This window comes from Schistocerca gregaria, chromosome X (assembly GCF_023897955.1).
Source record: "Schistocerca gregaria isolate iqSchGreg1 chromosome X, iqSchGreg1.2, whole genome shotgun sequence".
NCBI classification, from domain to species: domain Eukaryota; kingdom Metazoa; phylum Arthropoda; class Insecta; order Orthoptera; family Acrididae; genus Schistocerca; species Schistocerca gregaria.
Genome location: NC_064931.1, coordinates 872,106,593 through 872,132,730, shown reverse-complemented (window position 1 = coordinate 872,132,730; position 26,138 = coordinate 872,106,593). Strand labels below are relative to the sequence as shown.

The 26,138-nt window shown below is 39.8% G+C and overlaps 1 protein-coding gene across 1 annotated transcript in view; it reads right to left on the bottom strand.

The window, feature by feature from the left end:
• The window catches only part of LOC126297757 (src substrate cortactin), a 136,059-nt gene that overhangs the window by 9,875 nt on the left and 100,046 nt on the right, over nt 1-26,138 (bottom strand). Inside the window, exons 7-10 of the mRNA XM_049988932.1 lie at nt 25,909-26,030; nt 22,164-22,278; nt 19,952-20,109; nt 13,895-14,159 (exon numbers count right to left, since the gene is read on the bottom strand). Of these exons, the coding sequence (XP_049844889.1) occupies nt 13,895-14,159; nt 19,952-20,109; nt 22,164-22,278; nt 25,909-26,030 (660 nt within the window). The remainder of the gene's footprint in view (nt 1-13,894; nt 14,160-19,951; nt 20,110-22,163; nt 22,279-25,908; nt 26,031-26,138) is intronic.

Genomic DNA, 26,138 nt, shown 5'->3' with positions numbered 1-26,138 from the left:
ATTGATTATGTAGCAGTTACTGCAAAGAATAAGCGTCAGGTGAACCATGGATCTTGCTGTATTGAGGTAGAATTGTGTGCCTTAAAGATACAGATAGTTGTACCATATATGCAATGGCACTGGAGGGGCATTTGCTGAGAGGCCAGAAAAATATGTGGTTCCTGAAGAGGGACAGAGCATTTCAGTAGTTGCAGGGGCAACAGTCAGGATGACTGACTGATCTGACACCAGCCAGCATGACCTTACTGTGCTGGTATTGGCCGCACACTTTATCTTGGCCTCTCTGTGACCGGTGGAAGTCAGCTGTCTTCTTGCCACTCTGGAATGCTTACACAGGGTGTATACGCGGACAAGGAAAAACAATTCCCGGATTTCTCCAGGATTTCCGGGTTAAAAATACACTTTCTCCCAGGTGAAAACACAGGGGAAAAATGCCTTTTGGAAAGATCTTTGATGTGCTGCAACATGTACGCTGCATATTTTCCTATTATGGAAGTATACATTCGAATTCCACCAAATACTGCATGTTACTTTCCGAAGCATTGAAATCGAGAAGCGATGCGCTTTTGTAAGCCAGTCGTAGCTCATGTCACGTGATCTCACCAGCCGATGACAGAGGGTATTCAGAGCTTAGGACATGTGATGTAGTCAGCCAATAGCAACATCACTCTTCAAGTAGAGCGAACACACAAACAGAAAAGTTAATAGTTTAATGTAATATACATAGTGTTGCTACACAAAACGCAAAGCTTTCACATGAAACATTGGTCTATAAGATTAATACGCTGCAAGAGAAGCTAAGATTTCACTTATTATGCTCGTCTTTTATGTGTGTATTACAATTTAAGATATATCACACAAATGTGCCAGTAAATTTTTTAATAATGACATAAATTTCTGATTTTCTGGGCAACGAAATTCATCTAAATGGCTCGTCATTGAAGACTTGATTCTTAAATGAGAATGAAAAATGCTTTTCAAACCACCATTTGGAATATTTTCCCATGACCTCTTAGAAATAGGTTCGTTTCTGCAGCTGCCAGATAACAGGAGTCACTGCACTTGTGCAGCTACGATGTCGTAGGGAGCCCGTATGTGTAAAACATTAAAAGATCTTACATCATGACATAAAAGAAACAAGACATCAGAGGATACTCCAAGAGCATCGGAATTTCGGGACCTAAACTAAACTGTGCACATTTAAAGTACACATTCGTATTTCCAGATTCCCAGTGAAGTAGGCCACGACCTGGTATTAAGTTTTCAATGTGGTTTTTGGGATGTAAATTTTCTTGTAGTAGCAGTACTGTGTTATCTCATGTTTGGTTCTTTATTATGACATAATGCCATACATGTTAGAAGTTGAAAACATGCACTTGAAATGCAGTGAACAGTGTGTAGAATTAAAAACTTTGTTTCAAATATATTGTCTGCCTCAGCGGTAAAGATTAATAAAAGAAATTTTCTTTAGCAAACCGACAAAAATCACTTCATTGTTCTGCAAGGCAATTAATGCTTGACTGTCAGAAAGGTGGAAATAAAATAAAATCTGCAACTAGTAACACATTTTAGTCTTCCGTAGTTATGTGAATGTATTTTAATTCACTTGATAGCTCCCAGCCACAGAAATCCGTTTTGTTTTCATTTGACGTGAGAGCAGTAAACGAAGAGGAAACAGCAAAACCACTAAATGTAAACACGGGTCACGTGGAGACTACCAACTTCTCCAGAATGAGATTTTCACTCTGCAGCGGAGTGTACGCTGATATGAAACTTCCTGGCAGATTAAGTTTGGAAGGCAGGAGACGAGATACTGGCAGAAGTAAAGCTGTGAGTGCCGGGTGCGAGTCGTGCTTCGGTAGCTCAGATGGTAGAGCACTTGGCCGCGAAAGGCAAAGGTCCCGAGTTCAAGTCTCGATCGGGCACACAGTTTTAATCTGCCAGGAAGTTTCATACCCACTTCCCCACTGTAACTGAGACTGCTCTGCGCATCAGCCCCAGATCTACAATATTTCCGAACTGGGGCAATACCCCGCCACTCACTCGATCGTTTGAGATAGGACGTAAAAAAAAGGAAAGAATTTCCAAAAATATGTTCATTTTGTAATGCATGTCTTTCTGAAGAGTTTGATGCACAAAAAATGTGTTTGAGGAAATGTAAAACGTGTTACTTGGTTGTAAGTGTGCCAAAGTGCAGTGCCTCGCCTCGTCACAGAGAATTATTTTATTACACGTCACTGTACTTTGGTCTGTGGAATTGAAACAATTATTTTGTAATGGATGCCATCAAATCATATTTAAAACAGTGGAAATTAAAATGTCCCGTGGTGCCTCTCCTGCTTAGTCGGCTGGTTTGACACCCTGCCCCTCCTTTTTTTTTTTTTTTTTTTTTTTTTTTTAAAAGGAACTCTTCAGAAAATTTGCACTCTTTATTCCCTATCACTTAACAGCTTGCTGCTTTGTGTGACATAAAATTAAATATAGGAAACATAAACCCAGTAAAGACACGAGACAAGCAAGACAATACACATTTCTTCAATCCTTAGCTCCTATAATTTTGCTCTCTAATCGAGCTACAGCTTTACGTGGTGTGCTTTCCTTTCTGCGAAAGAATCTATTACCTCAAAGTTCTTCAAACGTTTTGCTACATGAAAAGTCGAAATGTCGTCGTCTAATACTCAGAAAGCTGTTAATACAAATAGGACCCAAGACTGGTGTGGTTTCCCGATCTGATTAGATCTATTTTGCACTGTCTGCTAGATAAAACAAAATCAAAAAGTAGTAGTATGAAATTTTTATACAAACTTGGAATCGTCATATTGTTCCATAATTTGTGTGATGTACCCATTTCTCCTCCTTCCTCTTTCTAACAAACAGTCTTGTCATCACTAATTCTGTAACTATTCCTGCCAATGTCAAAGCTTATTTGCAGTTTAACATCACTAACTCTGGAATCACCGGTTTAGTTATCCTGTGATTATTCTCCAGTCAGGTATTGTTACATGTTTGTACAACGCGTTTTCCATGCTTCTTCCAGAATAGAACTTAATGCGGCTGCTAGCCGGGGACTGTACAAACTGGCCCTTACTAGTATAGTGATCTGACCAAAAATTTTCTGTCAAAATTTCATTTTCTTGGATAATCTTTCTTACCTGTTATTCATTTATTTCCACTCCTGTAGTCTGAATCTATGGATGTCGCAAGTAATTACAACAACACACATTATTCGCAAACCCAATCCACCACACAATCAGACAGTGGTTGTCATTCATTCGTTCGGCCTTAATCCGCTCAGCTTGTATAGCCCCTTTTGTCTGTAGGAAAGTTTGTTTCTACATGCAACGAGGATTCCCCTGACAGAGACATCATGTACACTATGCACACATTCACAGATCAACTTACGATTCATTCAGAAATCAACTTACAATGCGTTCAAAAATGTTCAAAAACCGATAGGAATGCATTTTAAAGTCATATGAATAATAAATAGACTAACATGTGCTGGATGCTAGTCGCTTTGTGAAAAATCTCTCTTCCATCAAGAATATGAATTTTGCCCCCCCCCCCCCCCCCCCCCCCCCCAGATCTGGGCCTGCTGCTCATGCATGAATCTAACAACTTGGGCGCTCCAGTAAAATTTTTACCGGTAGCATCTAGCTACTTGCTGCGACTGCTTACACAGCCAACAGTCACATTTCTGTAGCCAGAAGCGGGAGAAGGTACTACTAAGCTGCACATGTACATGTTCCCGCTCGTTACTGCTAAAATGAATCTAATGTAAACAGTTGTGACGTCTACATCTACATCTACATCCATACTCCGCAAGCCACCTGACGGTGTGTGGCGGAGGGTACCCTGAGTACCTCTATCGGTTCTCCCTTCTATTCCAGTCTCGTATTGTTCATGGAAAGAAGGATTGTCAGTATGCTTCTGTGTGGGCTCTAATCTCTCTGATTTTATCCTCATGGTCTCTTCCCGAGATATACGTAGGAGGGAGCAATATACTGCTGGACTCCTCGGTGAAGGTATGTTCTCGAAACTTTAACAAAAGCCCGTACCGAGCTACTGAGCGTCTCTCCTGCAGAGTCTTCCACTGGAGTTTATCTATCATCTCCGTAACACTTTTGCGATTACTAAATGATCCTGAAACGAAGCGCGCTGCTCTCCGTTGGATCTTCTCTCTCTCTTCTATCAACCCTATCTGGTAAGGATACCACACTGCTGAGAAGTATTCAAGCAGTGGGCGAACAAGCGTACTGTAACCTACTTCCTTTGTTTTCGGATTGCATTTCCTTAGGATTCTTCCAATGAATCTCAGTCTGGCATCTGCTTTACAGACGATCAACTTTATATGATCATTCCATTTTAAATCACTCCTAATGCGTACTCCCAGATAATTTATGGAATTAACTGCTTGCAGTTGCTGACCTGCTATTTTGTAGCTAAATGATAAGGGATCTATCTTTCTACGTATTCGCAGCACACTACAATTGTCTACATTGAGATTCAATCGCCATTCCGTGCACCATGCATCAATTCGCTGCAGATCCTCCTGCATTTCAGTACAATTTTCCATTGTTGCAACCTCTTGATACACCACAGCATCATCTGCAAAAAGCCTCAGTGAACTTCCGATGTCATCCACCAGGTCATTTATGTATACTGTGAATAGCAACAGTCCTATGACACTCCCCTGTGGCACACCTGAAATCACTCTTACTTTGGAAGACTTCTCTCCATTAAGAATGCCATGCCGCATTCTGTTATCTAGGATCTCTTCAATCCAATCACACAATTGGTCTGATAGTCCGTATGCTCTTACTTTGTTCATTAAACGACTGTGGGGAACTGTGTCAAACGCCTTGCGGAAGTCAAGAAACACAGCATCTACCTGTGAACCCGTGTCTATGGCCCTCTGAGTCTCGTGGATGAATAGCGCGAACTGGGTTTCACACGACCGTCTTTTTCAAAACCCATGCTGATTCCTACAGAGTAGATTTCTAGTCTCCAGAAAAGACATTATACTCGAGCATTATACTTGTTTATAAAATTCTACAAGTGATCGACATTAGAGATATAGGTCTATAGTTCTGCACATCTGTTCGACGTCCCTTCTTGAAAACGGGGATGACCTGTGCCCTTTTCAAATCCTTTGGAACGCTTCGCTCTTCTAGAGACCTACGGTACACCGCTGCAAGAAAGGGGGCAAGTTCCTTCGCGTACTCTGTGTAAAATCGAACTGGTATCCCATCAGGAACAGCGGCCTTTCCTCTTTTGAGCGATTTTAATCGTTTCTGTATCCCTCTGTCGTCTATTTTGATATCTACCATTTTGTCAACTGTGCGACAATCTAGAGAAGGAAGTACAGTGCAGTATTCCTTTGTGAAACAGCTTTGCAAGAAGACATTTAGTAATTCGGCCTTTAGTCTGTCATCCTCTGTTTCAGTACCATTTTGGTCACAGAGTGTCTGGACATTTTGTTTTGATCCACCTACCGCTTTGACATAAGACCAAAATTTCTTAGGATTTTCTGCCAAGTCAATACATAGAACTTTACTTTCGAATTCATTGAACGCCTCTCGCATAGCCCTCCTCACTCTACATTTCGCTTCACGTAATTTTTGTTTGTCTGCAAGGCTTTGGCTATGTTTATGTTTCCTGTGAAGTTCCCTTTGCTTCCACAGCAGTTTTCTAACTTAGTTGTTGTACCACGGTGGCTCTTTTCCATCTCTTACGATCTTGCTTGGCACATACTCATCTAACGATGGTTTTGAACTTTGTCCAGTGATCCTCAACACTATCTGTACTTGAGACAAAACTTTTATGTTGAGCCATCAGGTACTTTGTAATCTGCCTTGTCACTTTTGCTAAACAGAAAAATCTTCCTACCTTTTTTAATATTTCTATTTATGGCTGAAATCATCGATGCAGTAACCGCTTTATGATCGCTGATTCCCTGTTCTGCATTAACTGATTCAATTAGTTCAAGTCTGTTTGTCACCAGGAGGTCTAATATGTTACCGCCACGAGTCGGTTCTCTGTTTAACTGCTCAAGGTAGTTTTAGATAAAGCACTTTAAAAAATTTCACTCAATTCTTTGTCCCTGCCACCCGTTATGAACGTTTGAGTCTCCCAGTCCATATCCGTCACGCTCATCGGAGGCAATTTGTTGTTACGAAGCATTGCATAGTCTTCATAAAGCCTTTGACACATTTTTCTGTTGGCAGACGCTTGTATGAGCACTGTGTTTTGTCACTGTATATGGCGTATTTCCTTTGGAATTGAAGTTTTATTTTCGTTTTTTCTTTCGTTCATTTTTTATTGCTGCAGTATTATTCTGTAGTAGTGGGATACAGTAATATATTTTGTTAGAGTATCGGTTTTTACCAGTCAACATTATAAAAATTTGACTGCAAACAAAAGCAATGGAAAATTCCAGGAATTCTAAAAAATTCCCGGGTTTTTCCCGGATCTCCCGGTTATCCCGGGTCGTACACACCTTGTTACAATCATTGCTAACATTGCCTACATAACAGTACCGTGTATTGTAACAATATCTAACCATTGTGAATATTGTGTTGATCCATGTGGAGTGTGGAGTGTTGTGTGTAGCGATTATTAATATTATTTAAAAAAATGAGCAAAAATGCTCCACCTAATCCTTCTAGCAATTTGCCCACAACTTTTAAGTCACTTCTGGGCTGCATTAATCCAAAGCTGGCTGCTCTGAGCGGAGGAGGTGGGGCTTTTCTCAGCACCCAATGTGTTACAAGTCGTTCACAAGCTTCTGCCCCCACCATTTTCCACTCAGGGGCCATGTAAAAGTGTGCAACCAGTACTGAAAATGGCTGAAGGCAAGGGGAAACTACAGTTGTAATTTGTTCTGAGGGCATGAAGCTCTACTGTATGGTTAAATGATGATAGAATCCTCTTGGGTAAAATAGTCTTCCATTTGGATCTCTGGGTGGGGACTACTCCAGAGGATGTCATCATCAGGATAAACGAAACTGGAATTCTATGGATCAGAGCATGATATGTTAGATTCCTTAACTGGGCAAGTAGACCAGAAAATTTAAGTTAGATAAGGTGGATATTAGCAAAGGTTGATGGCATGAGGAACAGGTCTTCTGGTTAGGTGAGAACAGGGCAATAAATACAAAAATCAAATAGTGGTAATGCAGGAGTGGGTCTAACAATGAATAATAAAATAGGAAAGTGGGTAAGCTACTGTGAACAATGTTGTGAATGCATTATTGTAGCAAGATGGACACAAAGTCAACATTCACCACAATAGTCCAATTTTATATGTCAACTAGCTCTGCAGAAGATGAAGAGATGGAAAGAATGTATGATGAGGTAAAAGAAGTTATTCAGATAGTTTGGTTAGAGGAAAATTTAAATGTGGCTGGGGCTGGTATTCGATAGTAGGATAAGAGAGAAAAAAAAAAGAAGGTAGGTGAATACAGACTGGGGAAAGGAATGAAGGAGAAAGCTGCACAGAATCATCACTAACAGTTGGTTTAAGTGTAGTGAAAGAAGAGTATATACATGGAAGGGACCCCAGAAAGTTTCAGATTGGTTATATAATGATAGTACACAGATTTCGTAACAAGATTTTGAACTGCAAGACATTTCCAGGGGCAGATGTGGACTCGGACCACAATTTATTGGTTAGGAACTGCAGCTTAAACCTGAAGAACCTGCAAAGAGGTAGGAAATTAAGGACATGGGATCTGTGTAAGTTGAAAGAAACAGAAGTTGTCGAAAGATTCAGAGGGAGCTTTAGGCAATGACTGACTACAACAAGAGAAAGGAATGCAGCAGAAGACAAATGGGAAGCTTTGAGAGGTGAAATAGTGAAGGTAGCAGAGAATGAAATAGGTAAAAATACATGACCTAGTAGAGATTCTTGGATATCACAGGAGATACTGAATTTAATTGATGAAGCAGGTGAAAGGCAATACAAAGATCTAAAAAACGAAATTCACAGGCAGTGCAAAATGACTAAGAAAGAATGGTCAGAGGATGCATGGATATAGAAGCATATATCACTAGCGGAAAAATAGATACTTCCTACAGAAAAATTAAAGAGGCCTTTGAAGAAAAGAGAAGCAGCTGTATGAATATCAAGAGCTCAGATGGAAAACCAGTACTAAACAAAGGAGAGAAAGCTGAAAGGCGAAAGGAGTACATAGAGGGACCATAGAAAGGAAATGAACTTGAAGGCAATATTATAGAAAGTTAAGAGGATGAAGGTGAGATGGGAGATATAATACTGTGAGAAGAATTTGACAGAGTACTGAAAGACTTAATTCAAAACAAGGCTCCTGGTCTTGATTACATTCCGTCACAACTACTAATATTCTTGAGAGAGCCAGCCATAACAAAACCATTCCATCTGGTGTTCAATGTGTATTAGACAGGCAAAATACTCCCAGACTTCAAGAAGAATGTAATAAATCCAATTCTAAAGAAAGCTGTTTCTGATGTGTGAAAATATTACCAAACTATCAGTTTAATAAGTCATGGTTGCAAAAAATTTCTTTACAGAAGAATGGAAAAACTGATAGAAGCCAATCTCGGGGAAGATCAGTTTGGATTTTGTAGAAATGTAGGAACACATGAGGCAATACTGGCCCTATGACTTTTCTTATAAGAGAGGCTGGGGAAAAGCAAACCTATGTTTATAGCATTTGTAGAGATGGAGAAAGCTTTCGATAATGTCGACTGGAATATATTCTTTGAAATTATGAATGTAGCAGAGTTAAATACAGGGAGTGAAAGGCTATTTACAGCCTGCACAGAAACCAGATGGCAGTTATGAGAGTTGTGACATGAAAGGGAAGCAGTGGTTGAGAAGGGAATAAGACAGGGTTGTAGCCTATCAATGCTGTTATTCAATCTGTACATTGATCCAACATTAAAGGAAACCAAAGAAAAAAATGGGAGGAGGAATTAAAGTTCAGGGAGTAGAAATAAAAGTGTTGTAATTTGTAGAGAAAGCAAAGGACTTGGAGGAGCAGTTGAATGGATTGACAGTGCCCTGAAAGGAGGGTATATGATGAACATTACCAAAAGCAAAACAAGGGTACTGGAATGCAGTCAAATCAAATTAGGCAAAGCTATGGAAATTAGATTAGGAAATGAGCCACTTAAAGTAGTAGATGAGTTTGCTATTTGGGCAGTAAAATATAGACTGGTAATAGCAAGAAAAGTGTTTCTGCAGAATAGAAATTTGTTAGCATCAAATATACATTTAAGTGTTAGGAAGTCTTTTCTGACAGTATTTTTCTGGAGGATAATCAGTTCTGACAAGAAGAGAATAGAATTTTTTTAAATGTGGTACTACAGAAGAATGCCGAAGGTTAAATGGGTAGGTCATGTAATTAATAAGGAGGTACTGGATAGATTTTGGGACACCAAACTAAAAGAAAGGATCAGTTGATAACACATATTCTAAGACACCAAGGATCACCAATTTAGTATTGGGGGAAGTGTGGGAGGTAAAAACTGTAGAGGGAGATGAATACAGTAAGCAGATTCAAAAGGATGTAGGTTGCAGTATTTATTCGGATACGAAGAAACTTGTATGGGACAGAGAGACAGAGAGAGCTGCATCAACCAGTCTTCGGACATCAGACCACAACAACATGCACGAGTTTCATAATGTCTGAGTACAGAAGGAAGTCACTGATTCAGATAACTATTTAACACAAATCAAAATTATGTTCCTACCAAACAGATCCAGACCTAAGGTGAATGATTTCCAAAGCTTAATACAAACTGTCTGATGAACACCGAAGCTTCCACTCGTGACATGCAAAATGCATACCTCAAGGTGTGGCCGGACCTCCACAAAACGTCAACCATCAAATTAAGACCACCACCCAGGAAACATGAACATGAGTGACAAGTACTGAAGCTGGCAATAGGTCAATCAAAGCATTGAATCACTGGAATGGAATCAAACAATTGAAAGGGGGGAGTCCTTCCTGAAGATATAAAAATGAACATCAAAAACAATTCACTGCAGAAAAACGTGCCTGGAACAAAAGCAAGCTTATAGAAATAGAGCAGGATATCCAGAAAAACAATGCCTGAAATTTCTACAAGACATTCCATGAGGATTTATCTGGGTATAAACCCTCCAAAATTGTGTTTCTGCGTAATTAATGGAAAACTAGGGATAAAAAATAACGGGAACTGCATGATACTAGCTGGTTATTTTCAAAATTTACTGAACTGTGATCCGCCAGTGGAAAGGTTGCGTTTTCAGAAGGCTGTACCAAACCTAGACTCTCATCTCCAAAAAATTCAAAAAGTATGAGAGAATTAAACCACTTAAAAATAACAAAGTGGCACGAGAGGATGGCATATTTGCAGGAATGTTAAAAATAGGAGGAGATGACCCCAGAAGAATAATTTATGTACTCTTAATTGAAATACGGAAAACAAATGATTCCATAGGCCTGAAGAAAGTTATTGTCGTGATTCGCCGATCTTTCAAAGTGCCACTGCGCAGTTACGTGTGTCCTCTACGTGCGGAGCTGTCTGCCAGCCGTGCAGCAGCACCAGCACTGCCTAAGCGGCCAGCCAGCCAGCGGCCACTAGACTCCTGTTAAAGTGTACACACATCTTACTCTGTTTACTCGATCTGTGACTTTCATGTATTGTGTCTTCCTTGAAATATATTTGTGCAACTTGATAACAGTTATTTACATCTGTTACATAAAAAGGTGGTAGGGCAGACCCCAACAACTACAGAGACTCTGTCAGTTACAGACAAGGTTCTATCCAAAGCTCTCTTAAACATAGTTGAACAGCAAACAGATCATTAACTGAGCAGATTTGGTGTCCAAACACAACACTAAGGACACATCCAACTATCAACACATATGTCACATTTGTGGGCTTTAAGAAGGCATATGACTGTGTTGATAGACAAACTGTTTTGGACACTTCAGAAGAGCTCAGAGTGTACAGGAAAGCTAGAGAATTAATCTGCCACACTCTCACAAATACATACAGGGGTTTGACAAGTAGATGGCATCTCCCAGCTTCTTTTTAACATTGTATGAGACAAAGCTATTAGAGATTGGGGAAAAGAGATCAAGGGTATAAACATCAGGACCTTGGGTCAGAGAATCAAAGAGAAAGTCCTACTTGTTGCTGACAATCTAGCTAACTTCACTATGATTACCAATGAAACAATATAGGCCATAGAGAAGTTACACAAAACAAAAGCAAAGACAGACCTCCAAATATCATATGAGAAGACTTATTTGAAGGAAAATTTACATAAAAACTCATTTGAAGGAAAATTTACATAAAAATGTCTGATGATTCCCACTACAAATGAAATATGGAATAATTTCATGTGTGTCCTCTTTTAAATATCTTGGTCAAATCATGGTATGTCTTTGGTGAGACAGGAACGTCAATTTACAAAGAGCCACCAAACTCCAGAAATTGTACAGAATAACATTGAGTCACTACAATAAATGAGTAATGTCTGGTACTGTGAAACGTCTGCATTACAAGATAGACGTCATGCCTTAAGGATTACATACCTCAGAAACTACAGGTTGTTTCAAAAATGACCGGTATATTTGAAACGGCAATAAAAACTAAGCGAGCAGCGATAGAAATACACCATTTGTTGCAATATGCTTGGGACAACAGTACATTTTCAGGCGGACAAACTTTCGAAATTACAGTAGTTACAATTTTCAACAACAGATGGCGCTGCAAGTGATGTGAAAGATATAGAAGACAACGCAGTCTGTGGGTGCACCATTCTGTACGTTGTCTTTCTGCTGTAAGCGTGTGCTGTTCACAACGTGCAAGTGTGCTGTGGACAACATGGTTTATTCCTTAGAACAGAGGATTTTTCTGGTGTTGGAATTCCACCGCCTAGAACACAGTGTTGTTGCAACACAACGAAGTTTTCAACGGAGGTTTAATGTAACCAAAGGACCGAAAAGCGATACAATAAAGAATCTGTTTGAAAAATTTCAACGGACTGGGAATGTGACGGATGAACGTGCTGGAAAGGTAGGGCGACCGCGTACGGCAACCACAGAGGGCAACGCGCAGCTAGTGCAGCAGGTGATCCAACAGCGGCCTTGGGTTTCCGTTCGCCATGTTGCAGCTGCGGTCCAAATGACGCCAACGTCCACGTATCATCTCATGCGCCAGAGTTTACACCTCTATCCATACAAAATTCAAACGCAGCAACCCCTCAGCACCGCTATCATTTCTGCACGAGAGACATTCGCTTACGATATAGTGCACAGGATTGATGACAGCAATATGCATGTGGGCAGCATTTGGTTTACTGACGAAGCTTATTTTTACCTGGACGGCTTCGTCAATAAACAGAACTGGCGCATATGGGGAACCGAAAAGCCCCATGTTGCAGTCCCATCGTCCCTGCATCCTCAAAAAGTACTGGTCTGGGCCGCCATTTCTTCCAAAGGAATCATTGGCCCATTTTTCAGATCCAAAATGATTACTGCATCACGCTATCTGGACATTCTTCGTGAATTTGTGGTGGTACAAACTGCCTTAGACGACACTGCGAACACCTTGTGGTTTATGCAAGATGGTGCCCGGCTACATCGCACGGCCGACGTCTTTAATTTCCTGAATGAATATTTCGATGATTGTGTGATTGCTTTGGGCTATCCGAAACATACAGGAGGCAGCGTGGATTGGCCTCCCTATTCGCCAGACATGAACCCCTGTGACTTCTTTCTGTGGGGACACTTGAAAGACCAGGTGTACCGCCAGAATCCAGAAACAATTGAACAGCTGAAGCAGTACATCTCATCTGCATGTGAAGCCATTCCGCCAGACACGTTGTCAAAGGTTCGGGTAATTTCATTCAGAGACTACGCCATATTATTGCTACGCATGGTGGATATGTGGAAAATATTGTACTATAGAGTTTCCCAGACCGCAGCGCCATCTGTTGTTGACACTTGTAACTACTGTAATTTCGAAAGTTTGTCTGCCTGAAAATGTACTGTTGTCCGAAGCATATTGCAACAAACGATGTATTTCTATCGCTGCTCGTTTAGTTTGTATTGCCGTTTCAAATATACCGGTCATTTTTGAAACACCTTGTACATCTCTTGGTCATTCAAAAATTGATGAAATGCCAAAGGTAGAGAGAAATATTCTTATGAAAATGTATGGTCCCATTAATAAAAATAACATATGGATTATAAGAAAAACTACAGACCAATAAAGAGCAGTAGAACAGTTCGCTGATACAATAAATATATGACACTTTAAGCTTTAAGGCCACATTTCCAGATTAGACAACACTAGACTAATAAAAAAAACTACTTAATATATTAAGTTAAAAGAAGGTAAAAATCACTTAGTTACAAGAACTTAAGCAAGACAGGAATGCCACAGAAGATACCCTCAGAGAATGTGGAAAATCACGACCAAAGGAATGCAAGAAACAATCCACCAAATCCACAAAAAGATTTTGGGAAGAGGAGAAGAAACAGAATCTGTCAGACTAAGCTAACAATGTCAAACGCACTCTTTAACTGGTCATAACAAAGAAAGAAGGAAGAGAGAATAACAATAATAGACTACTGTGGGACTTCAGACTTAACGAAAACTAAAGTACAGTTTATTGGACATCACAACTATGGAGAAAAACTGGTCCCAGTTATTCATGGCACACTGGGTGCAATGTCAAAAGATCTCAGTGGACACTTGAAAACCACAGGTATTGATAAAATAACCACCTACAACTACAAAAGACACCTTGTTGTGCTCTGCATGCATGATCTTGTTTGCTGTGTTCCGTCTTGCTACTTTTGTAGACACAGTAGCAAATTAAAAATGTTTGTATATATACATATTTAAATACCTGCTTGATAGTCATACAATGCTACTGCAGTATAGCCAGTATCTTCTACTTCATACAATGCAGTATTTTCTGATTGCAGATTATCTTCTATTGTAGGTGGTAGCATCTGTTCATCAGCAACTGTGCTCTGGTTTGTGACTGCTGGCTCTAAAATTAGTGGGTTCTGTGTAGTCGTGACTGTTGGTGTAGGTGGGCTCACTTTGTCAGGTGGTTCTGCAATTTCTTCTTCTTCTTCTTGTCCGTGATGTACTGAGGGAGTCACCAGCTGATGAAATATAAACAGCTTTAATTTAATACATATCCCTTTGATATTTACATACATTAAAAGTACACTTATTGATAAAAAAAGTTACAAAGTAAAGTTCTGAGTGAAATAACACTAAAATTTCACTTGATCCATAATTACAATAATATTCAAAAAAATTTCAGCCCTCTGCTCCAACAGATTGCCATATCATTGTCTGTTTCAGGCACCCAGATATCTAGTCCAGTCTTGTGTATAATGATGCTGTTAGTATGTGCTTGAGCAAAAACATTAACCTTGAAACAACGTGTCCTGCAAAAACTGCATACAGTTGTTACCACTAACATGTAACAACATTACATAAAATCAACCACATTAATCCAGAAAATATTTGCTCATACATTATCCACAGATATTTGTCCAAAAATTTTCTGATGCCACAGATGATGAACACAGGTGTTTTCACAGCTTCAGCCAAGATAAAAGAATATTTTATATAATGATGTTGGATAATATTTCATAATCTAAACTGCACTCCCTTCATATTAAATGGATGTACCTGTTATTCATGTTGAGGGTTTTCACAGACAAGCACTACCTGTAAACCTAGCACACAAAACGATCTCCCTTGTCATATCTTCACATTCCCTAATCCTCCCACCATCCTAAAGACTCTGTTACAAACGAGTGACCCCCTCATCACCCAATATCACCCTAGACTGGAAAAACTGAATCGTATACTTCACCAGGCCTTTGATTGTCTATTATCATATCCAGAAATGAGGGACGTACTACCTAAAATCTTTCCCTTCATTCCTAAAGTGGTATTCCATTGTCCATTCAACCTACACAACATCTCGGTCCAACCTTAAGCCACTCTCACTACCGACACCTCGCCACAGGGATTATTTCCCCGTGGAAGACCCAGGTGCAAGAACTGCCGAGTCCACCTACCCAGCATTTCTTACTCCAGTCCTGTTACAGACATATCGTATCTCACTAGAGGCGGGGCCATCTGAGAAAACAGCCGTGTCATAGATCAGCTCTGCTGCAATCACTGCACAGCTTTCTATGTCGGTGTGACAACCAACCGACCACCACCAGAATAAACGGCCACTGCCGACTGTTGCCAAGAACAAAGTTGACCACCCATTGGCACGTCTTGCAGCTGAGCACAACATGGTCAAGTTCAATGACTGATTCACAGGCTCGTCCATCTGGATACTTCCACCCACCGACAGTTTTTCTGAACTACGCAAATGGGAGTTATCCTTGTAACACATCCTTCACTCCCACAACCCTTCTGGCCTCAATTGTTGTTAACCCATTGCCCCTCACCCACCACCCAAAAGTTTCCCCTTCGCCTGTCCCTTCAACACTGCTCACTCCATTTCTCCACATCACCTCCATTGTGCGCTGCACCCCACCAGCCCCGGTACCTGTGTATCACGTGTCTAACTCTTGCACCTGCCACCCCTCCATCCTGCATTTCTAGCAAGCTCCCCTGCAACCTCTGTTCTTGACCTCTGCCTTACCCCCCCCCCCCCCCCCCAAATATATCCTTCCCCATCTGCCAAAATACATGTATATTTGTTCTCTAGCTCGACAAAGGATTTATTCTGAAAGCTAGCAATTCTCCTTCTTTTTAGTGTGTGCCTGACGATGACTCGAGGCTTCTGCTATTTGGTGAGTGGTCTCCCTTGCTCCTAAAGATTTACATTCTGCCAGACTCCTCCTTACTACATTTATACCACCAAGTGGTTCTCTTCCATTGTAAACCCCGTGTTGTCCGTCCTTAGTTACTGTCTCATGATTTACATCTACTTTGTCTCTCTTGTACTATCCATCCACATCTTTCCCTCTTGCCTTTATCATCCACAACCTTAACTGGCACCAACCAGTGGGATCACGCGTGCCTTTTTTTAACATTCAGTAGCACCAGTTGTGACCATTTTGACTGTGACACACGTTATTTTACAAACTGTATCACAGTTAAAACACTAGCCTAGCAACAAGTAACTACATTTCATCTATCCAAATCCACCTACCTCTCCTTTTCTTTCCAGTGAATGACAATAACTTACGCAGGATCAAATACCATCACATCTCAGAACCATCCTATTGCACTTAGCACAATTTCTTCCATCCTTTTCACTCTCCAAACTCAGGCTCTGTTATTCAGTCCCTCTTACAGCCACATAATGCTTTCATTTGTCCACTTCCTGTATCGTTTCATATTTTCCTAGCACCATCTCAACCCAAACACACCTCTGCTCCATCTATCTGCATAAGTTCAGAAACATGTCCCTTTCCTAGCTAAAACAAAGTGCCAGATACTGTTCCTTAACCCCTTGCTGTACCATTCAGTTTGATGAAATATGCACCCAAGCAACTGGAGGTGATACGGGCCAGAGGATGCGTGAGACAATTGCAGTACAAACCGACATGCAGATACCTGTTGTGTAGTCCCGTGCTCATTTATGTCACTGATACTACTCTTGCAGACATAAACATTAGTTTAATTCTTATTCCTTTTTTTCATTTGTATATTTGTAATACAATATTTCAAGCAATACATCCAAATATAAACATAAATTTTTAGAAATAATCAATACTCTAATATAACTTATAATCTTTATGGGCATCTTCAGAAGGAATGTAGTAACACAATACCTAAATGTAGATATTGACAGTAAAAAATGTAATTACAAGAAGAAATGCTCCCCTTGAACAAATTTCCAAAAGGAAAATATATACAGTTCTAAAAATTAATAGTCCTGCACGACACGTTAATTTCAAAAGCACTGTGGTAGATGTCGTGGCACTTTAAACTCTGTATATCCCCATGTCATTTCATTTCATACTTTGTATTTCGTGCAAACTTTGCACAGTGTGCTCTGAAATTAAGAGGTGTTCCACTGAGTGATGGTTTCCCACACTTTTCGTAGTCCATCAACTGGACATTTTTTAACATTTCCTCTGTTATATTTATTCAGTAATCAACATTTCTTTCCTTTCTCTGACCACATATTGTTGTTTGAATAATGTACATATTGAATAGAGTAAAAACAAATGACCTGACTTTCTTTCCCGCAATTCGAACTACGTACACCGTATCTCCAAAACTGAAACCCTCGGCCTCCAACACCTGGAAGAGCACTAAGGCTACCTCCATATATTGTCCAACTTGTTGACGTCCTACTCCCACCTTGGAGCATAAATACTCACCAAAACCTATCCTACCCACAGTGGACCTTCTTGTCCATCCCTCACAGCATCCAGACTCTGCCTAGCTGACGTTTTCATTTTTCCTACATCCTTCAAACCTTCCTCCCAACACATCATGAAATCCAGAACTGAAACAAACTTGAAACACTATTTTTAACCTCTGCACAAAAAACCTCAATTATAGAGAAGTTTCACTTCTATTGAAATGCCTCAGTTTCAGCCCCACACCCAAGTTTAACCCAGCTGGGCTTGTCAAAGACCTACTTTCTTCCTCCTGATCCCTGCAGTGGACACATTTATTTGTTACTAACCTAATCCCAAAATAAAACTTTGCCTCTCCCAGTTCATATCCATCCAACAGTGAACCCTCCCTCCCACCTAATCACACCCTGGTCATCTTCCAGGAATTCCTTATCTCCCACTTGGACTCACCATTGTTCACCATGTCCTTCCCTAAAGACACTAACCTTTTAGCAGAAGAAAGGACAGCCACACACAAATTCAAGACAGATCCTGACCTAATAATCCTCACTGCAGACAAAGTCTCCATCACTGTTGTGATCAATCACAGTGAGACCCAACAGAATGCTTCTGCAACTGTCCTACACCTCCACCTACAAACTTAGTCATAGTGATCCTATCCCAAACATTAAGCATAACCTCCTATACCTACTTAAAATGTCAGAGCCATCCCGAACCTCTACCCTGAGTCCATCTCCCTTCTCAACCAATGACACCCTGCACACCAACCTTCTACATACTACCCAAGTTCTACAAATCCAGCAATCCTGGATGACCCATTGTAGCTGGATATTGCACTTCTACTGAAAAAATTTTCACTCTACCAAAACCTTCAACCAATTGCCTGAAACCCTGCGTCTCATATCAAAGATACTAATCACTTGCTCTACTGACTTTCCACTAACCCCACCCCTTTACCTCCTAGACCCCTACTCACCACTGTCGATGCCACCTTCCTTGACACCAAAACCCCTCATGCTCATGGCCTTCTGACTTCAAACCCACAACTCATTCCTCATTAACCTTACCAACTATACCCTCACAAGTGATTACTTCTCCTGCAAATCTGCGGCACAGCCCCGGACACTTGCATTGCAACCTCCTATGCCAACATTTTTAAGGCCATCTAGAGGAAATCTTTCTAGCCTACCAAAACCCCAAGCTCCTTGCCTGCTTCAGGTTAACTAATGATACCTTGATGATTTGAATTCAGGGTCACGATTTCCTATCTTCATTCCTTCATAACCTCAACACTTTCTCTCCCATCTGCTTCACCTGGACCTTCTCAACCCAATGTGCCACCTTCCTCCCTGCCTCTCCATTGCCTTCCCCCTCTCCGATGGGTCCATCTGCACCTCTGTCCATACTAAATCCACTAACTACCAACAGTACATGCATTTTGATAGCTGTCACACTGGTTGGCATATATGCAGTGATGAGAACTACCCTGCGCAGAATTCTGAAGGTCTCATGAAGGCCCAAAAACATAGATAATAGCCTCTAAATTAGCCTGCTAACAGGTTTTCCATGCTATCACCTAACACACTCATAATCCTCCTGCCACCCTCAAGAATCAGCTCAAAGGGAGTGACCCCCTTGTCACCAAATAGCACCCTAAACTAGAACAACTGACCACACATTTCAACTGGGCTCTGATTAACTACCATCATGCAAAGAAATGAGGGACACCTTACCCAGGATCCACCTCGCTCCTCCTAAATTGGTATTCTGTTGATCGCCCAAACTACGTAACATCCTGGACCATCCATATGCCCCTCTCAGTCCCTTGCCATATAGACAATATCACAGCGAAAGTACCAATTGAAACACCTGTCCAATCCACCCACCCAGCACTTCCTTCTCCAGTCCTTCTACAGGATAATCCTATCTCATCAGAGGTAGAGCCAGCTGTGAAAGTAACCACATCATATACCAAATCCGCTGCTATCACTGTACAGCTTTTTATCATCGGTGTGACAACCAACCAGCTGTCCAATAGAATGAATGGCCAGAGCCAAACTGTGGCCAAGAACAAAGTTGACTACCCAGTGGCACAACATGCTCGAGTTCAATGGCTGCTCCACAACCCAGGTCATCTAGACCCTTCATTTCACCACCAGTTTTTCTGAACTATGTAGATAGGAGTTATCCTTGCAACACATCCTTCACTCCTGTAACCCTCCTGGATTTAATCTGCATGAAACCACTGTCCCTAAATGCTCTACCCAACAGCTTCCTCCTATTCCATCCTGCCATGCCTGTCCAATCCACATGTCCACATCACCTTCATTTCCCACCACACCCCACCAGCTCTAGTGACTGTGTATCACATGCCTAGCCTGTGCAACTGACACCCCTCCCTCATCCATTTCTAGCCAGCAAACCTGTTGCCTCCCAACCTCTCTCCCTGTCCCCACCTCTCCCCCCCTCCTTACTCACCCCACCCTTGTCCACCTGCCAAAATGCAATCATAGTGTGTCCACAACTGGCACAATGCAGATACAAATGAATTATTAGGAATCCAAAAAATAATGTTCAATATTCAATTCTGCACAATTTCTCACCTGTGTTTTCAAAATCTCTGCTTCTCTTCTAATATGGTCTTCAGTTTTCACTATTTGGTTACTAGGACTCTGGGGCTCTCCTTCAATATTTTGCTTTGGTTCTTCAGTTTTCGCCATGTTTTCGAACTTCTCACGTATGTTGGATGGCCTGAGAGATCCTGCACAGTGCAGAATAAATAGCAAATAAAATGCTTCTAAAGAAGTTTTATTGATTATTAACTTTATCAGGTAAGCAATATTTTTTTGAAGTGATTAATCCAATATGTTGTTACAGTCAACAAATTGCAAAGAATTTTATGGATGTAAACAAAAATTCTACATAATTACAAATATTAATGTGACTGTGTTTCAAGAATTATTATCAACAGAAGACCATCAACCTGCAAATACAGAAATGAGGTATGTGTATTCACACAACTGAATTTTCTATCAGTGGGAGGTACTTTAGAAACAGTAAAAATTTTATGAAAAGCTTTCTTATTTGACTCCTGAACTAACAATCCTAACGATTTACCCATGACTGAATGGGATAACATACTCTCTGGGAGCTGCAGAATGGAATACATTATATTACTATCTTTCTTAACTCAAATGCTACATTTGTGTCTCCAGACTTTGTTAACTTGGATAAATCTGTCACATAAAATAAATGCATGTCTTTTAACTCTGTTTAGAGTTCATCAATGCATGCTGACTGCTGGGTCTTTTTTCTATTCACATTCACAAAAGAATGAAAGTTTCAAATTAAAATACAGAAATGTGCAGCATATCTATAAAATATGCAGCAACCAAGTTCCAGCTGCCTAGCTTGACATTTTATAAAATTTGACAATATTCAGTACGTCTTACTTCTTTCTTCTGCAATCTGATGATGAGTCTGTCAAAATGGAAGACTGCATGTTATGAAGAAGAAGATACCTGTACATACACCCTATCGCAGGATATGCAGTTAATAAAAAGGGCTTATTTTAAAAAATGCTGTATTTTGCATGTTTTGTTTTTGATAAGGTTGCAGTAGAAATGAAAATTTTTAATGACAAACTCCTGATTTTTGTGGCACAATCCTTTTATTCTGTTGGTTGATTTGGGTGGGGGGAGGGGGTGGGTGGGGGGTGGGGGGGGGGGGGCAAACAGCGAGGTCACTAGTCCCATCAGACTAGGGAAGGATTAGGAAGGAAGTCTACCACATAAAACGTTTATCGTATGTATAAAAGGAAACACGTATTTCAGGCCACTGATGATGCTTCCCACATAAAAGAAGCAAATTGCAAATGGCTATAGACAAACTGCCTTCATTTAGTTGCATAGATGGTACATACCTCCACGAATACGTAGAGAGATAGCCAACAATGATTTATAATCATGAAGTCAACATGATGTACTACACTGTAAGTTGACAGATTTTTAAGTAAGCTGTAACCACATGACTTGCGCATAGCCCTTCTTTAACAGCATCGGACAGACTGGCTTCGAGTGAGTGATGCATTTTGTACAGAGAGAAAGAATACTTTGTGGTGGTCCCTGTTTGCTCTTTGTCACAACACATTCCCCAACTGTTTTCTCTCCTGGCAACTGCCAGCACTTGGGCACATTCAGTTTCATTCCTGACATTCTCCTAAGTAACTGACTTAAGGTAACTATAACTGCCTTGCTTACACATGTGTTATTTGAAATGTTTCCTCTATCACATCCATAAGTAAAACCATAATGCTGAACCAGTTGGTACAATATGTGTACTAACAAGAATATCAACACAAAATATTCAACAAATATGCTGAAGCACCCACAGCAGATAGAATCAATAGAATGATGCAAGTGGCTGGTGCAACAGTAAGAAAACTCCCACTTGCTAGTGTGCATCTCTTCACCACCCATCCACACCGCTGCATGTCACTCTAATACAATGCAAGATTTAGTCACTATTCTCCAATGTTTACATAAGATGGAAGAGCAGTACACTTCTAAAATAAAACCTGCATGTCTTACAGGTGTAGTCTGAAGTAAAACCAAAGTACTAAGGTACAAATAAAGTGTGATAAAGTACAGCACTAATGGCTCTGAGCACTATGGGACTCAACTGCTGTGGTCATCAGTCCCCTAGAACTTAGAACTACTTAAACCTAACTAACCTAAGGACATCACACACATCCATGCCCGAGGCAGGATTCGAACCTACAGCACTAATGCTTAATAATAATAATAATAGACTCACCAACATCTGGTTTCACTTTTTCATAATTTGTTCCTACTTTTTCTGGTTTTGCATTGAAATCATGTGCTGATTTATCAACTCGGTCTGTCTGGAGTCCAAATTTTCCACCAAATCCCTGAAACATTAAAGTAATGTTTCATACGTATTTCTGACACTGATAAAAAATAAACAAAAGAACTAATGTCTGGAACAACTATTTGGCTGGTGCCTGGAGAAAAGAGTGGCTAAGACTTGCAAGCATAATACTAGCTCGGACCATACATGATAATATACCTCTGTGGTGTACATAGTTAGAGGTGTTATTTAGTTTCATTTGGACATAACTGATATAGTTTAAGAATATTTGCATAAAAATATTAAAGTTCTGCTTCTTTATTTCACTTTCTTGTGAGAATGCTTTCAAATTTGTTTATAGGTTTAATAATTCACAAGTGAAATTGAAACTCACTATAGAAACTTTTTATGTGTGCCAACAATAGAACAAACTACTTATATATATTAAACACAGAACCAGACATATTCTGTGACTACCATTAATATCATAATAACTATACAGACATTCATCTGAAGTGACAATAGAAAATTTGGGCCATGACCAGAACAAGAATTTGAAGGTCCTACTTTTCACAAGTAGCTGCTGTATCATTAGGCTATCCAAGCATCTCTCCTGGCTCAACCAAATTCTCAATCTCATTTATGTTCTGTGGGAACCACTAGCTGCTTCCATGGATTCATGGATACAGCATGAGATTCCAAATATGACAAATTTAAGCCACAAAGCAATGACTATAGTTACGAAGTAATCAACTTCATGGAATACAAAAGACGAATTTAAATGAAATAATACATTTTTATTTAAATATGGTTTGAGAGCATAGCTCTCACGCATTTATCCTGAAAATCAGGATGTTAGGTGTACACCAGCAGTCCAATAAGTTTTGAGACTGGATTAATAAATAAATAAAAAAAAAAAATCAGAGAAAATTTAAGATTGTTGTTTTAATGCTGTAGGTATTCTACATAGCCTCCCCACACAATAGTACAACACACAGTATGTTCATACAACCATTTGAAGCTGTCAGGAAAGCCATCCTTCAGGATTATATTAAACTTGCACGCCATGTTGGCCTGAATATGGATTATGTTATCAAAGTGTTCAACCTTCATGTTAATTTTATTTTTGGGCATAAGAAAAGTCACTAAGTGCCAAACCAGGCATGTATGAAGCATGATTGAGACTAGCACTTGTTTTTTCATTAGGAACTGCACTACAACTGCAGCCATGTGATTGGATGTATTGTCTCATGCAGTACAAAGAAACCCCTCCCCCTTCCACTGTTGCACAACAGATTTAATATATATATATATATATATATATATATATATATATATATATATATATATATATATATAGGAATTTTCAGTGGTGCCAGTGGAAAAACTCCCTGTGGATAATGCCATGAACACCAAAAAAGACAATGAGCATGGTCTTCACTTTTTATTCTGTCATTCCCACCTTCTTTGGTCTTGGCAATCCATCAAAGGCACATTCTGCACTTTAATATTTGTGGTAGGTTTGTATTGATAACCTCAAGTCTCATCACTTGCGATGATATTTTTTTCCACAACACAACTGTCCATGTTTTGCATTTCAATCAATATGTGGCAAGCTTCCATGTATCGTCCTTTTTGTTCAGGAGACAAGCTGTGTGGGACAAACTTTGCACAGACTTTTCTATTCTTCAAACATTGTGCAGAATGTCTTGAGCATTTGATTTAGAGATGTTCAGTTCTTCAGTGATAGCTCTGCATGAGAGATGATGGTCAGTTTGCAAAAGATCATGAATTTTCTCAATATTTCAGTCAGATGAACTTGAGGTGGGACACCCTGAGCTCCCTTTATTCTTGAATGACACCTATCTTCCTTTAAAATGTTTAAGTCACTCAAACACTCTCGCACAACTTAAACAATTATTGCCATAAGTATTTTTCATTGACTCAAATGTCTCCATGGCTGTAGTAACAAGTAAAACACGTAATCAAATCACTGCTTATCGCGCCACTGTGATTTGTGAAACAACAACAGTCGACTCGCTACAGCCACACATCCACTAAACACTTCCTGCTCACAACCGACCAGTCAAATGCACATCTCTTGCTTACAGCTGCTAGCTCAAGCTGCCACCACAGCTACTGTGCTGATGTCGATTAGGCATCAGGAATAAAATCTGTCTTCGAACTTTTTGGATGGATGTTGTACATGAAGTGAAAGCAGATAATGCTTTATTTGAAAACATCTATACTGGGCACAAAAAAATCTATATGCATTTGTACCTATTGTATAAAACTGTAAATGAGAAAAAGCAAAAATCTAAATACATTTTTGGAGATTTTGTTTTCAGAGCAGCCACATTAGGGCAAGAAGCACATCTCTGATTTCAGGCCCCACCACCACAGCATGGGTGGAAGGGGATAGGGAGGGGGCACTGTCCTGTCCACCTTTTACCCCTGGGAAGGTTCCCTGGTACTCATTTGATAGCAGCCTACATGGATATGGGCCCATCATGGAGGGTCTGGAATGAGGAAAAATCCCTGTTCCTATTCATGGTGGAACCCAGGGCTGGAGTTTAGTGCTCTACCTACCACACCACACAGGTAAATACAATCAGAAAGCATATGTATTTTGCTTACATACTTCAAAGAAAACCTGTTCAGTATCTGTCAAAAAGAGATATAACTGAGTGTGAAGGCTTGTAACAAGTTTCTTAATGTTCTCTGTATCTAATAAACAATATGTTACTAAACAGTGCTTCCAAAGAATAAACAAGTTTTGCTCATAACGTCTACAGTATGGAGGGGATACGTAAATATGACAAAGAAATGATACTATATTTAACTGTAAATTCAAAGAAAATCTGTTACAAATCCTAATGAAACTGGTTGCAAGAAGAAATGCCCGAACCACAAAAAAAGTCCACAGACCTGACTTTACATTCAACTCGTGTGCAGAGTGTATCAATTTGTTTTCACTACATTCCTATTCTCAGTTTAATTTTTGTGCAATGGAAGAATGAATAAATAAAAAAGAAATAGAAATGTTTAGAATGTAACCATACGTACAAATTAATTTGCGACGTCAACGTATAACGATTCATTCCACATCATTACGATCTACCTGGGTGATCTATGGAACATGTTACTAACTAAACTTAGCTAAACTGAGACAAACATCTTTCATATAAATATCACGATCTTTCCTCAGCAATTACATTGCAACCAGACAGTGCCACAGATTGTACAAGTCTTGTTCTTGTGAAAGAATGTGTGATTTTCATCGAGTAATGAAGGATTAGTGAAATTTCTGATTATCAAAATGATTTATACGCTATATAGAAAGAAAAGATATAAACTGAATCGTGTAGAAAGACAACACACTATATTTATTGCAGTGCACATAGACTCTACCAATTGGAGTTTGACAGTTGCACCAGACTGACAACTGTATATAGGACACGGCTCAATTCTTACTGAAGTCAGCTGAAAAGAATAAGGGTACCCAATGAGACTAATTTAGTGTGAAAGCCATTTTATGTGGCTTACGTCGCAATGCCAAGAAAATGAAAACCTACTGGGCTCCGAGTGAGTTTCTACGCGAATACACAACACGGCTGTGAAAAAGTGATCGGATTTCCAGTCTATCGAAATTTACATAAGGCAGTTTGTGACTACCAGTTAAGGAATTTACCTGTTTATGATCCGTTTGACTTTCATGTTGATGAAGATTTTCATGATGATCCCAACCAACTGCTGACTTATCTTGCCTGTCAGCTTGGACTCCAAATTTTCCACCAAAACCAACAGCATAATCTAGAAAAATCAGAATCAAAATAACCTGTCACAAATCACAGTTTAGTGTTTTGCAAGTATCAAAGCATCATGGTAAATGAGTCTCTGAATATTCCAAAATGAAAAGAG